General features: G+C 37.1%; 1 protein-coding gene across 2 annotated transcripts in view; it reads left to right on the forward strand.

The window, feature by feature from the left end:
• The window catches only part of SYT1 (synaptotagmin 1), a 557,800-nt gene that overhangs the window by 407,200 nt on the left and 136,803 nt on the right, over positions 1 to 13,797 (forward strand). For both annotated transcript variants that reach the window (XM_030323298.1, XM_030323299.1), the window contains exon 8: positions 832 to 999. In XM_030323298.1, the coding sequence (XP_030179158.1) occupies positions 832 to 999 (168 nt within the window). The remainder of the gene's footprint in view (positions 1 to 831; positions 1,000 to 13,797) is intronic.

Genomic DNA, 13,797 nt, shown 5'->3' on the forward strand with positions numbered 1-13,797 from the left:
AAAAATGTCACCAGTAAAAATCCCAGCCCACAGCATCTGTCCCAGATATATCTGAACAGCTGGAGAACCCATCAGCTCTTGGCCTTTTGCCACCATTCATCCTAACAAGTGTCATACCTAAGAATGAACCTCAAGATCTTTATAATGCATCTCTGATATTCAGAACATCAATTTTCTAGTCAGTTCTTGTCTATCTGTAACTTGTTTTAGGGAGCGAGGCAACTTGTGAATTTCATTTAAATCCTTTCTGACTCCTAGCATATCTTTTTCATAAATCACTGTTCCATTAAATTGTAGCATCCAAATGGCTTGAAAGACTTAGTGAGACTTTGGAAGCAAGTTTTCCACCCTAAGTTATACTCTTACAATATAAATGATCATAACAATAACACAATATCCTACAAGTAAAACCTACATGGTCAAGTGCAATACATCTTAGTTTATTCTTGTATTAAACAAATTCCCACCGGAAGGAGGTACTAATCATTCAAACGATACATATTTAAGTGCCTACTGTGTGCCAACACTGCTAAATCTTAAAGTGTTTATAGCATGACTAATAGTCATCAATCAATATCAATAATGCTAATTATTAGTCAATCAATAGTACTAATAGCTTTTAGAACTTTAGAATAAAGCGATAACTGACTATGGTAAGTCCCTCATTTCTCCCAGTTTAAGCCTCAAGCAGTGATTCAAATGAATTCATTTTTAAAAGGCACCATTATCTCCCTGTTTTGCTTATCCAACATATATATTACAATTAAACACTATAAAAAGTAACATTTTAAATTTGTGACCAGATTTTTATCCTCATCTCTTTTTATTAAGGTACCGTACTCAGAACTGGGTGGCAAAACCTTGGTGATGGCTGTATATGATTTCGATCGTTTCTCCAAGCATGACATCATTGGGGAATTTAAAGTCCCCATGAACACAGTGGATTTCGGTCACATAACTGAGGAGTGGCGTGACCTGCAAAGTGCGGAGAAGGAAGAGGTAAGGAAAACATTAGCATTTCTAATCAGACAAGCTGTGCTCTCCAGTTGCTGTTCACATAATAACCTATTGAGAGATGCTCTCTACAAAGGATAACGTGGGCCTCCAGCTGCTGACAGCTGGTAAAATAGGGTTAAGGGATTGCATAACCTCATTACAAAGTATACTGGTCTTCTGGGTCTCATTTGAAAGAAGAGAGAAAGATTCGTGCACCATGTCTATAGATAATTCCCTGGACAGACACACATACTCACTATCTGTTTCTGAAAAGCTCACAAAATGCCAGACACGTACACATCTACTTTTTTAAAAGGACAGTGAAAAATCATCTGATTCTTTGTATTTTTCTGCAATAATTTTGCATTTTCTACATAGGTTATGTAGCTATTGAACAGAAATAAAATAGCACTTTTCCCTTGATTATTTCTGCATATCACAGACCGTTCATTGTTTCTTCTACAGATATCAGAGCATGATGGGTGGAACATCAAATATAATTCACAAAGGCTGATATTAAATCCATTTTTTAAATAAGTCACATTATTATAGTACTCTTCACATTGTTTTTTCCCCAGTTTTAATAGTTCAGCACAGGACTTTTCTGTGATTTAAAAGGGAAGTTCAATATCTTTAGTGCATTTAAACTACATAATAATCAATTCTATTTGATTATGCTATGCCTGCCTGGCACTGGCGTTTTTCTGTGCAAATGTCTCAACAGGCCAATATCACAAAGGCAAACAACTCTAGCTTCTCTGAATTCCTAAGGCAGCTCAATTTCTAGCTATTTTTTGGATCCTGACAATCCCTTGGGTTTATAACCACTCAGGGGATTGCCAACAGCCTCCATCATTCAGGATCCCTAGGATTCTGTAAGGCGTGATCACTTTGGGGCCACCCAGGAGATCAAAAAGAGTGCCCCAAGTCTTCAACACATTCAATCAAGCCTATCACCTGGGAATCCTCACAGCCTATGGTTTTCTCTGACCAGTGAAACTTAGTGAGGTTTTAGAACAGATTTGTTGATTGCTGTTTTGAAATTGAATCTTACTAGTGCTCTAAATTTGTCTGTAAAAAAGGAATAAAAATTATCCGAGTTAAGCTCTCCTTTCCTTTTGGAAAGAATATACATAACTTAACCAAATGCATTAGTCAAACTTAGACTCTTGGATACTGAAACAGATTTAGCCCCACCGTGGATACTCAAAACCCATCCGAGGATAATATTGAGTTTTTACATTTTGTTATTTTTGTAAGTAGTTCTTCTTTATGAGTGAATATCAATGTTAAATCCAACATCTCTCTGAAAATAATATGATCATGTTTCTAAATTTTTAACAAAGTAATGAGCTGTTTCATTGAATTTTTATGTTTTATTGAAATGTTTTCCTTTGTAAGTTCCTTGCAACTGGGGTGCAAAGTGGGACCATGACAAATATTTATTAACTGAAAGGTTTTTATTAGTTGACTGGTTAATCATTAGCTTGTTAGGTGAGTATCAAAATATGACCCACTCATGCTTCACAATGGCTACCTGCCCAGAGTGCATGGTTCATACTTCTCACCTTCATCTGGTAACTATAAAGTGGTATGGGATTCATACCTCACTGGGTTTCTGAAAAGTTTGCAAGTATTTGTGCCTGAGTTAAGAAAATGTAAGCCATCAAGCACTTTTTCCTTTCTCAAAAACTCTTTGAATGTGGGCAGAGTTTGAATGTTGACAGTAAGCTGATACGTTTGACTCTGGAATCTAAGAGTAGATAGACTGTCCAAAAAGAATCACATTTTTTTTCTTCTCACCCCCTTACTTGCCCTCTCCTATCTCTGTCTTCTATTTCTTTCTTCTTCTTCCAGGTCTTCTCTCCCTATCTCAAACCTTTGTAGCCCAACTCATTCAAAAATACTATTTGAGTATTTACTGTAAATTGCTACATTTCTGGGACTGTGTAGGTACTCAAGAAAGTAAAAAGGGTAGACACTGCTTCTGCTTTCATTGCATACAGTGCAGTCTAATTCTCCTTCTTCACACCAATCTTTGCCTGGCTTACTGTCACTGAGACTGGTTTCTGGAAAAAGTCCCGTCTTTAAGATCAAACACTCCTGGGTTTCATTTCCGACAAGTCCATTCACTAGCTCAGAGAACTTGGTCACATCACTTAAGCTCTCTAAAATTCAGGGTTTTTTTCTTCTTTAGAAAGTGGTTTAACATTATCTACCCTTTGTCTTACAGACTGACTAGGATAGAGTGTAAAATACCTAATACAGAGCCTGGTATGTGGTAAATGTTCAATAAGCAAGAGATCTCCCCTTCTCTCTTCTTGGCCAATCTTGTTTGGGTTCTCTTTCACTTCATGCTTTTACCTCCCTCTTTGTTCTAGCCTTTTCCCTATATCCAAATCCACTTCTCTCTTCTTTTCCTCACCACCATTCTATTTACTGAATGTCCCTGGAGTTTTTAATGGGAAGTAGCTCTATAACTACCTTCTTAAACTCTAGAGCCATTCCTCTTGGATACCTACTTGGGAATAGTAATTTTCAGTTTTCAGTTGAGTGGCTCTTTCCTTTCATCATGATATAAGCAGCCTCATAAAACAGGTGTCTAGTTTACAACCTATCTCTGGATGACTAGAACCAGGTATAAACTGTCTCATAATAAATGAGGATCCAATTACATTTTTCATCTGAAGAATTACTTATTCTCACTGATATAGGCTCTAGTTTTTCATGCTACTGTCCATTAACTGCAGGAAATTATAGTTGTGTAAATAAATTGAAGTCTCAGATTGACTTTGCTTCTCACAATTTTAAAGATATTGTTTTTCCATTTTACATGAACAATTCCGTTCATGATTTTTATTTCCTTTTCATCTAACAGTGTAATATTTAATGTCATAAGGAATGAAAGACATAAAGGAAAGTGGAAAAAAGGAATTCAAGATATAGCTTTGGAATCTAGAAACTGAAATCATGGTCGTCTGTTCACTTGGTTGACACTTGGATTTAAATAGGTTAAATCCCACCCACTTAGATCCAACCTTGTGATTTTGATCAAATGGGATAGGGCGTTGTCACCCAAAAGTTGAACAATATAAAAGTCATAAGATGATGAAGCAATTATGTAAGTTAAAAATTATGTTATTTTAGTGATCAACTAAATGTGCAAGCAGTTTAGAAGGAAGAAAGGGAAGAAGCCTTATCTGAAAGTTACTAAGCGCATGTTGAAAACGTAAGGTGTGTCAAAGAGATAAGCTATGGCAGGAAGAGCCCTAACAAGTGCAGAGCTCCCACTGTTAGATTCTAGCCCCTGAAGAAACATCTCTGGATGACTTTCCATTCCAACTTGTTAACTTTCTCTGACACAATCATAGCCACCTCCTAACAGAGGAAGATGGAATTTGACTTTACAAGCTACTAGACTTTTGTGTTCCTTTTGTTTCTTTAAATCAGAAATGTATATCCTCTGAGTTGAGAGATGGTAACATATAAAACTTTTCCTTATTTTCCCTTTTTGATATAGGGCCTCAAAAATCAGCTTTTGGCAAAAGGTTTTCAATTACCCATTGGCAAAATGTTTCTAATATGTATAACCCCAGGCTATGTTTTCAAGATAGTCTTTTCTTTTAACTTACTTATTTTGAGGGGGGGGGAGCGAGAGGGGGGGAGCGAGAGGGAGGGAGCGGGAGGGAGGGAGCGAGAGGGAGGGAGCGAGAGGGAGGGAGCGAGAGGGAGGGAGCGAGAGGGAGGGAGCGAGAGGGGGGGAGCGAGAGGGGGGGAGCGAGAGGGAGCGCACAAGCGGGAGAGGGGCAGAGAGAGAGAAGGAGAGAGAAAGTCCCAGGCAGGCTTCGTGCTGTCAGTGCAGAGCCCAACTCAGGGCTCCATTTCACCAACCATGAGATCGTGACCTGAACCAAAATCAAGAGTTGGACACTTAACTGACTGAGCCACCCAGGTGCCCTGAGATTGTCTTGTTTTTAATTATTCAATAAAATATTTATGCCAGCCACAAGTCAAACCTGAAACTAACCTTCATACTTTTAGTATATGTGCTGCCGAAGCGAGCACAACCTTCATACTTTTAGAATAGTCCGTTATTTTTATACATCTGCTTAATTACTTCAAATGTTAAAATCAATGGCTAGAATTCCATTTTTTTTTAATTTTATGATTTTATAAATTGTCTCAGTGCTGCACCCTAGCATCAGGTACATCTTTAAATCACTTAGACCTTTTTTATTTTAGCATTTTGTTCTAATTTTTTAATGTATTTTAACCCCCATGGCTTCCACTACTACTTTTTATCTCTAAAGACAGCATATACTATATAAGAAATATATACTACCAGAAAACAACTAAATCTTTTTTTGACTTTTGAGTAAGTCTGTCTTATGACTTTACCAGTACTGTTTTTGTCTCCATTAGAGAATAAGTCTATCATTTCTGCTTTGTGTAGAATTTGTTAACGAGTGATTTTTAAATGAGATTCTGTAATCCAGTGCAAATGGAGAAAAAATTGATTGCTGAATTAAAGCAAGTCGGGACATAATTTAATTAGTACCCAAGCAGAAAGGAAGAGAAACTACTTTAGTGCCTTAATAGAAAATCAATTTTGCAACAAAATTTCACATTTTTAAGCCTAATTAGGAAAACATTTACTTCACAGAAAAGCATTTGGAGAATACATATTCATTCAAATGGCAAAAGTTTTTCAGCCTCCACTGGTCAATTACTTGATACGTCTTTGGAATGGGTTAAAGTCATTACTCCTTAGGACATCTTTGATGTCCAAAGATCATAAAAGAACTGATGCTTTTTCTAAGTATACTTAGCAGTCAGATGGTAACTCATGCCCTCTGAGAATCTCTGCGCAACAAATCAATGCCCCAAATGGAAATCCTCACAAAAGGTTAACTGGTGGTATTTTAAAAACAGATGCCAATAAGAACCCTTCCTGTCGTTCACAATCTCTCACATTAGAGAAATCCAACAAAGACACTTCTATCGATCCCCACATTCCAGGAAGTTCCACTTATTTCTATTTGTTTACTTGTTCATTGTCTGTCTTCCCCGGCTAGACTGTAAGCTTCAAGTGCAGCAGTAGCCATATTTATTGTTCCCCGCCATGAAACCAAGTTTAATCACAGGAGGCAAGCACACAGGTGTGCAAAAATTTTTTTTTTAAATATTTTTGATTGAAGAAATGGGGCAAGGTGTGTATTAAACTGTGGGGGGTTTCAAAATTCCCCCTTTAAAGTCTATGTTAATAATTGTAATTGTGTTATTTTATAAATGAGGTCTTAGGTATTCTCAAAATCTATCAACAAAACATCCTCGTATTAAATGATTAAAATGGTTTAATATCTTTTCGGGTATTTTGGTCTGTTGCTTTGAAAAAAAGGAAGTATAGATGCTTATCATATTCACTGTTATTACTGTTTGTTAATGGACATGAAAATGGTGATAGTTGTTTTTGTTGTTGTTAAAGCTTATTCAGTTATCTCATTCTTCTCTGTAACTTTTGCTTTTCAATTTTTTATTTAAATTCTTAGTGAACATACAGTGTAATATTGTCTTCAGGAATAGAATTGGTCTTCCTCTGATTAACTTATTTCCCTTAGCATAATACTTTCTAGCTCTATCCGCACTGTTGCAAATGACAAGATTTTATTCTTGTTGGTGGCTGAATAATATTCTATTATATGTATGTACATACAGTACATCTTCTTTAGCCGTTCATCAGTCAGTAGTCATTTGGGCTCTTTCCATAGTTTGGCTATTGTTGATAATGCTGCTATAAACATGGGGGTGCATGTACCCCCTTTGAATCTGTATTTTTGTATCCTTTGGGTAAATACCTAGCAGCACAATTGCTGGATCATAGGGTAGTTCTATTTTTAGTTTTTTGAGAAACCTCCTTACTGTTCTCCAGAACAGCTGCACCAGTTTGCATTCCCACCAACAGTGCAAGTGGGTTCCCCTTTCTCCACATCTTCGCCAACACCTGTTGTTTCTTGTGCTGTTAATTTTAGCTATTCTGACAGGTGTGAGATGATATCACAGTTTTGATTTCTTTTTTCCTGGTGAGTAATGTTAGCATCTTTTCATGTGTCTTTCTCTGTAACCTGCTCACCTGGTTTCCATGACACAGAGAGCTTGCAGTTTAGCTTAGTCTAACTTTATCTAAAGTTAGGATTTAGTTCAAGCTGTAAGGTAAGTCTCTGTTTGCAACATGGAAATTTACCCAGAAGGAGGTGGAAAAGAATCAGCTTCAAGGAGAATTCCAAGAATATGAACAAATACCTATGTTTATCATAGAGTATTTATTGCTAGTCAGGTCTATAAGTAATAGATATGATAGAGTGGTACTTAGTTGTCTTATAATACATTAAGACCATGATACATTTTAGTGCAGTTAGTATATATATGTTCATTTTATGGGACTTGGAACATAATAATTCCATCTAAACTAGTACAGAAATAGAGTTGCCTTTGATTTTCGATATGTTTTTGGGTGTAGCTATGGTTTACTTGATTTTGAATCTTTGGTCAGAATTCCCATCACCAATTATAACTGTATTGTTATGCAGTGTAAGTATTGCCTGTTTCATGATGTGGTTTCTAAGAACATCATAGGAAAAAAGCAAACAAATAACTTGAAATATCCCTCTAGTGTGTAGGGTATAATGTGGCTGCCTTTCTAGTTAAAAAGACTTTTCATGCGCAAATGGATGAAACCAAATTCTCACTTCACTGAGTTCCTAAATGAAAATTTAATATCATTTTACTTTCATTGTAAATTCTCTAGAAAACTAAATTTAGAGTCTAAAGAATTAAATTAGGGGAGAGAGACTCTGGTTATTTTCACAATACCCTTTCATGACCTTCCATTGTCACATACTTTAACCTACTGAGTTACCCCTCTCCTTCACAGCTCTAACCACCCAGAGGCCTGTGTTCCCAGCCAAAATTCACCTTCATTAACACGTACTTTAACTTCTCTTCTGAAGCGATAAACACAAATAATAAAAGCTTTCTTTTACTGAGTGTCTGCTGAGTGCAACAAAAATAATTTTCACAACACTCCTCAGCATTGGCATTATTAGGAGTGAGAAACCTGAAGGCCAGGAAAGTCTAATTTGTCAAAGTTCATACAACGAAGGCCAGAGCTAAAATTCAAACACAGGTCTGAAACCCACACTCTATTTTACCATGCCATCTTCGTTAAACAATCTTTCCCAGTCTTTTCAGCCTCAAAATGGAGATTAAAACAATTTAAATGCAAAATCAAAAAAACAAACAAAAAAAAAAACCCAATTGATGCAAACTAGTTTTTCTCAACTTTAGCTTATTTTTTTTCAAAATCTTAACATTTGATCAGTTTGCTTTGACAACTTGCAACTGGTTAAAGTCTGCATATATATTTTCCCTCTCAAATATCATAATACATTACAAATATATCTAACATACCAAAAAAAAAAAAACAACTATGGCATTTTGTTTCTTCTTAATATTTCATAAATAGTCAGCATGAATTCCTACCCAAGATAGAAAGCCCTAAAATGCCAAGGTACTCATTAACACAAACATGTTGTTATTCACTCATGAGTACTGATGAATTTAATGAAGGCAGAGGGATTTTGCTTTCCATTAAAAAAAAAACTTCTTCATTAAATAGAATATAAATTCCCATCCATTCATTTAAAGTATACTGAATATCTGTGAAATTAGTATATAAAAGTATATCATAAAGTATATAAAACAGAAAATTAAGACTCACACATGGAGAGTGGCAATAATAGCAACAGAAATTTACAGTGCAAAATAACAAAAGCTTCAGGAAGAACCAAGTAAGAAGTAGAAATTTCAAATGTACCAAATGTTTTATTAAAGCAAGAAGAAAAGGCATAGAGAGGGAGGCTCCACTGAAGACTTGAAAAAAGTGAACCATCTTTCAAGAGAATTTGAATAGACAGAAAGAAACAGAAGGCCTTCAAGAAATTAAAAGATCAGCAAGGGGCACCTGAATGGCTCAGTCAGTTAAGCATCCAACTCTTGATTTCGGTTCAGGTCATGAGTTCATGGTTGGGATTGATCCCCATGTTGGACTCTGGGCTGACAGCACAGAGCTTGCTGCGGATCCTCTCTCTCCCTCTCTCTCTCTCATGCACATGCATGCATATGCACACCCACGCTCTCTCAAAATATATAAACTGTAAATTTTAAATAATTGTGAAAGAGATAAGCAAGAGCAAGTTTGCAGAGCTGAGACTGCCAATAACAAGCTTAGCTAAGAGTGGAGGGAGGGCTTAAACAGGTACCCTGATATTGAATAAATAAGACTGAATGAAGTATTTTAGTGACAGTTTGTCTCTTAAATATCAGACTGATGAATTGAGACTCAGGACACTAAGTGAAGCTTGTTAGAAATTGTTCTTCCCTAGGACAAGTGTTGGAATATGAAAGCCAGATCCACATCTGTGCCAAATACTCTACTAACTGCTTTTCTCACATGAGCTCTTGTAATTCTTGGGGCAGTCCTATGGGATAACTCTTCATATCCCTATTTCACATATTATAAAATATGATTGGCCCAGTTTCACCCAGAAAATAAGCAAAAGAGCCAAGATTTAGACCCAGATCTGCCTGAATCACAAACCCATTTTCTGTCTACTCTGCCATATTGCCACTCAGCTAACTAAAGCTCCACGAGCACAGGGATACTATATCTCCTTTACCTTCTCATCTACAGGGCCTTCCACTTTTCCTAGAATCTCCAAAGTGCTTGAGTGACTATTAAATATTTTCAAGTGAATTGAACAAATTAGAATGAAATGAGAATTTTCTGTATCAAACATACATTATGAGTTTTACTACCTTCAAGGAAGTCATCTTCGAAGGTACTCCATTGTCCCTGTGTACTGCTTATATGGCACACCCAAAATATTTTGAATTCTATTTCCTCTCTCCATAAGTTTCAGCGTACAATGCATTCTTTCCTCCTCAACAGTGGCTTCTTGTCTTCACAAGTTCAATTTTATTGAAATTGCCATAATCTATTTAGAGTCAAGCAGGAGTTGATGATCAAATGGAGTAAAATACTTTTACTTACTGTGCTAATTAATATAATAGGGTCTATGTTCTTGCAAGACTTATTTTTTTAATGTTTATTTTGAGACAGAGAGCAAGTCGGGTGGGACAGAGAGGTGGGTGGGGCAGAAGATCTGAAACAGGCTCTGTGCTAACAGCAGAGAGCCCAATGTGGACTTGAACCCACAACCATGAGATCATGACCTGAGCTGAAGTCCATCCAGGCACCCCTGTTCTTGTAAGATTTATATTCTGACTCTGAACGAAATGTTATCAGCGTTAGCCTCATTGTATGGTCTCTCAAATGTATCACTGTGGGAAAAAAATATTGGGGAATAAAGTTCTAACACATCTAATACTAAGGAATCTAACTGTTTTAATAGAAAATGATGTAGGGGGTAGTTTTTCTCTTAACTCAAAGAATATAAGTTTTCAGCTGAATTTTGAATAAAACAGAGCAAAGTGGGTTGGAAGCACAGGTTTTTGAATATAGATTGGGAGAGCAGCAAATGAGGAGTGGGGGTTGAAATAGGAATAAACAGAAAACAAAAAGATGAGAAAAATGACATAGATAAGAGCAGTCTTGCCTACATCAAGTTTATTATTCAAATAGTGAAGAGAGTTTTGCGTGGGAAGCCATGTGATCAATGCAGGGGAAGGTCTTGTTCTGTTGCGTCCTCTGTCTTCCACACATTTGGATCTCTTACAATGTAATCCTTTCTGGGGAGTTCATCATATGTTTCGGAACACTTTTTTTTTTATTATCTTGTTTGTGAATTCTTCAATGTTTTCACCTTCTGTCTTACTCCTACCTCACTTTGAGCAGGCCAAGTGTTTTTATTGTGAAAGCTTTAATCCATTACAATCTGTTACTCTGCAATTAGATGAAATGTCAGCAATTGAGTACTATGTGTACTACGGAATAAAGGTGAAGAATGAGAACTTGCTGAAAAACAAAAGCTTAAATAATTAACAGATGAAAGAGAAGGAGCATGCACATACACACACACACTTGTTCCTAGAGATTTTTATGAATTTTATGAGTAAGAGTCTTTAAATTATTCTAAGTTAATTTCATTCATTTATTCTTTTATTTATTCAACATGTATTTATTAAGTCCCTTTTATGAGCAGGGACTGTTCTAGTTTTTACGAATACAATGGTGAAGAAGACAGGCCCATTCAGCTTAGTCAGTTATAATTTAGTGGTGAAACAGCCCCGTTAGGGGAGATTAAAGCTCTGGTTCTGGACTCAACCTATGTGGACCCAACCATGACTCCACTTACGACGGGTATGTCCTTGGGCTTATTGCTTAACCCTTCTGTAAAATGGGATATTACCCACCTGCATGAGTTATGATACATTCTAAAGGAGATACTTCACATGAAATAGAACAATTCTTGGCACCTAATAAACTCTCAGTAAATGTTATTCGTATTATTGGGAACATGGATCGGTGCCCTTATCTCCTCACCAGCAGAAAAAGCATCACTCTGACCAGTAGACCTAGATCCTTCATTCTGTAAAGAGACATGGACAGACCACAGGTTGAGAAGGCATTGTCATGCATGGTTTTGATAAAAAGGAGGAGGACTGAGCTTAAACCACATGTATGAGAGACTGTGGGACATGAAAAGAAGTCACAAATGACAACGCAGGGTGAGGCTCACCATGAAAGAGGGGAAGGTGATACTAACACGATGTGGCCCCAGTGACTATGTACTTCTCTATGCTCTGACACCACAAAAAAGAATTCAAAGTTCAGGCGATCCTACAAGCCAAAAAATCTGACAAAAATTAGTGCTTGCATGGATGTAGAGAATTGAAACCCTCCAACATTTCGAGTGACAAAGTGAAATGGGGTTGCTACTTTGGAAAACAGTTCAACAGTTTCCCAAAATGTTAAATGGATAATTATCATATGACCTAATAATTCAACTCCTAGGTATATACTCAAGAAAAATAGAGACACATGTACACACACAAACACACACACAGATACACACATGTGTAAATATACACACAAACTGTATAAGAATGTTCATAGCAGTATTTTTCTAAATTTCCAAAAAGTAGGAAGAACTCAAAATTCCATCAGCTGATAAATAAAACATGCTATATCCACATAACAGAGTATTATTCAGTCACATAAAAAAAGGGATACAGGACTGATACTTGCTATAGCATGGATGAACCAGAATAGGCAAATCCACAGACAGAAAGCAGATTAACAGTTGTGTAAGGCTGGGGGGGGGGGAGGTGAGGCGGGGGGAAGAATGACAGCTAATGGTTAGGAGTTCCTTTGTGGGGTGATGAAAATATTCTAAAATTAGGTAGTGGTGATGTCACACAATTCTGCATATATTAAAGTCCACTGAATCATGCACTTTAAGAGGGTGAATTTTAGGGGCATCTGGGTGGCTCTGTTGGTTAACCAACTCTGGCTCAGGTCATGATCTTGCAGTCCATGAGTTCAAGCCCCACGTCGGGCTCTGTACTGACAGCTCAGAGCCTGGAGCCTGCTTCAGATTCTGTGTTCCCTCTCTCTCTGCCTTTCCCCTGCATGTGCTGTCTCTTTCTCTTGCTCTCTCTCAAAAATAAACATTTAAAAAAAAAGAGGGTGAATTTTATGTTATGTGAATTATATCTCAGGAAAGTGGTTCTTTAGAAAGAGTTAAGTACTGAAACCCTCAATATGGAAGCATGATGTTTAATGCTGATTAGGGCCTCATTTGAAACAGCACTCAGGTATACTGGGAGTTCTTTCCTGATACCGTTGGAGAAGTTTACAGAGGTTTTCTCAAAATATTCTAGTTTCTCTTTAAATCACAGCATTTGTCTTCCAGATCGTGCTTGTCACCACATGCCTCTTGAAAGAAGGTCAATATTAAGACCCCTTTGGATAGTGAAAAACCCAGGCCTACACCTAGGCCATGCGGCTAGCCAGAGAACTCAGGCTTCAAAACACCAGTTTCACTGATTCCAAAGCCGTTTTCTACTGGTCTATGCCCCTCAGGGTTGGAAGTATTAGGCTTAATTCTCCTGACATAAAAACACTGTCTGCAATATGAAGGCTAATTCTTTTCAAGTCTGTCTTCATATCATAGCTTCTCAGATGTCCCCAGTTATTTACTTGGGGTTGTTTCCAATTTTGAATTACTATGAACAGAGCTGTCATAAAGGTACTTGTACAACTTACTATGGACACCTGTTTTCATTTCACCCAAGCACTGCTCATATGTGAATGTATATATCATGCTTTTTTAAACTAAAGTAGCCAGGATGCCAGATTAAATCATCTATACAGGAAAGCATTATAGTATTTCCCATCTGAGATTCAGTAATATTTTCTTCTCATCCTCACGAGCCTCCTTGATGATGCTTAGCTCACTTTGATCATTGACCTCAGCATTGTATTATCTATGCTGAACCACACAGTTGGCACCCTCATCACACACATCCCTATTCTCCAAGTGTCCCTGCTTGGCCACACAATGCTATTACGTGAAAAGATGCCTTGTTTACCCTTTGTTGACCACATAGGTTGAGTATGAGCTCCTTGGAAGTAAGGAAAGTAGTTCATACTTTTGCAGATCACAGGAGTTAGCCCTCCGGAGAAAGTTTGTCATGGAGCAAATAAGGACATAACTCAGATTCCAAATCCCATAAACTCTGAGCCTCGTTTCTTTGTATGTGAATGTTGTTGAAAAGTGT

Source organism: Lynx canadensis, chromosome B4 (genome assembly GCF_007474595.2).
Source record: "Lynx canadensis isolate LIC74 chromosome B4, mLynCan4.pri.v2, whole genome shotgun sequence".
Classification (NCBI taxonomy): Eukaryota; Metazoa; Chordata; class Mammalia; order Carnivora; family Felidae; genus Lynx; species Lynx canadensis.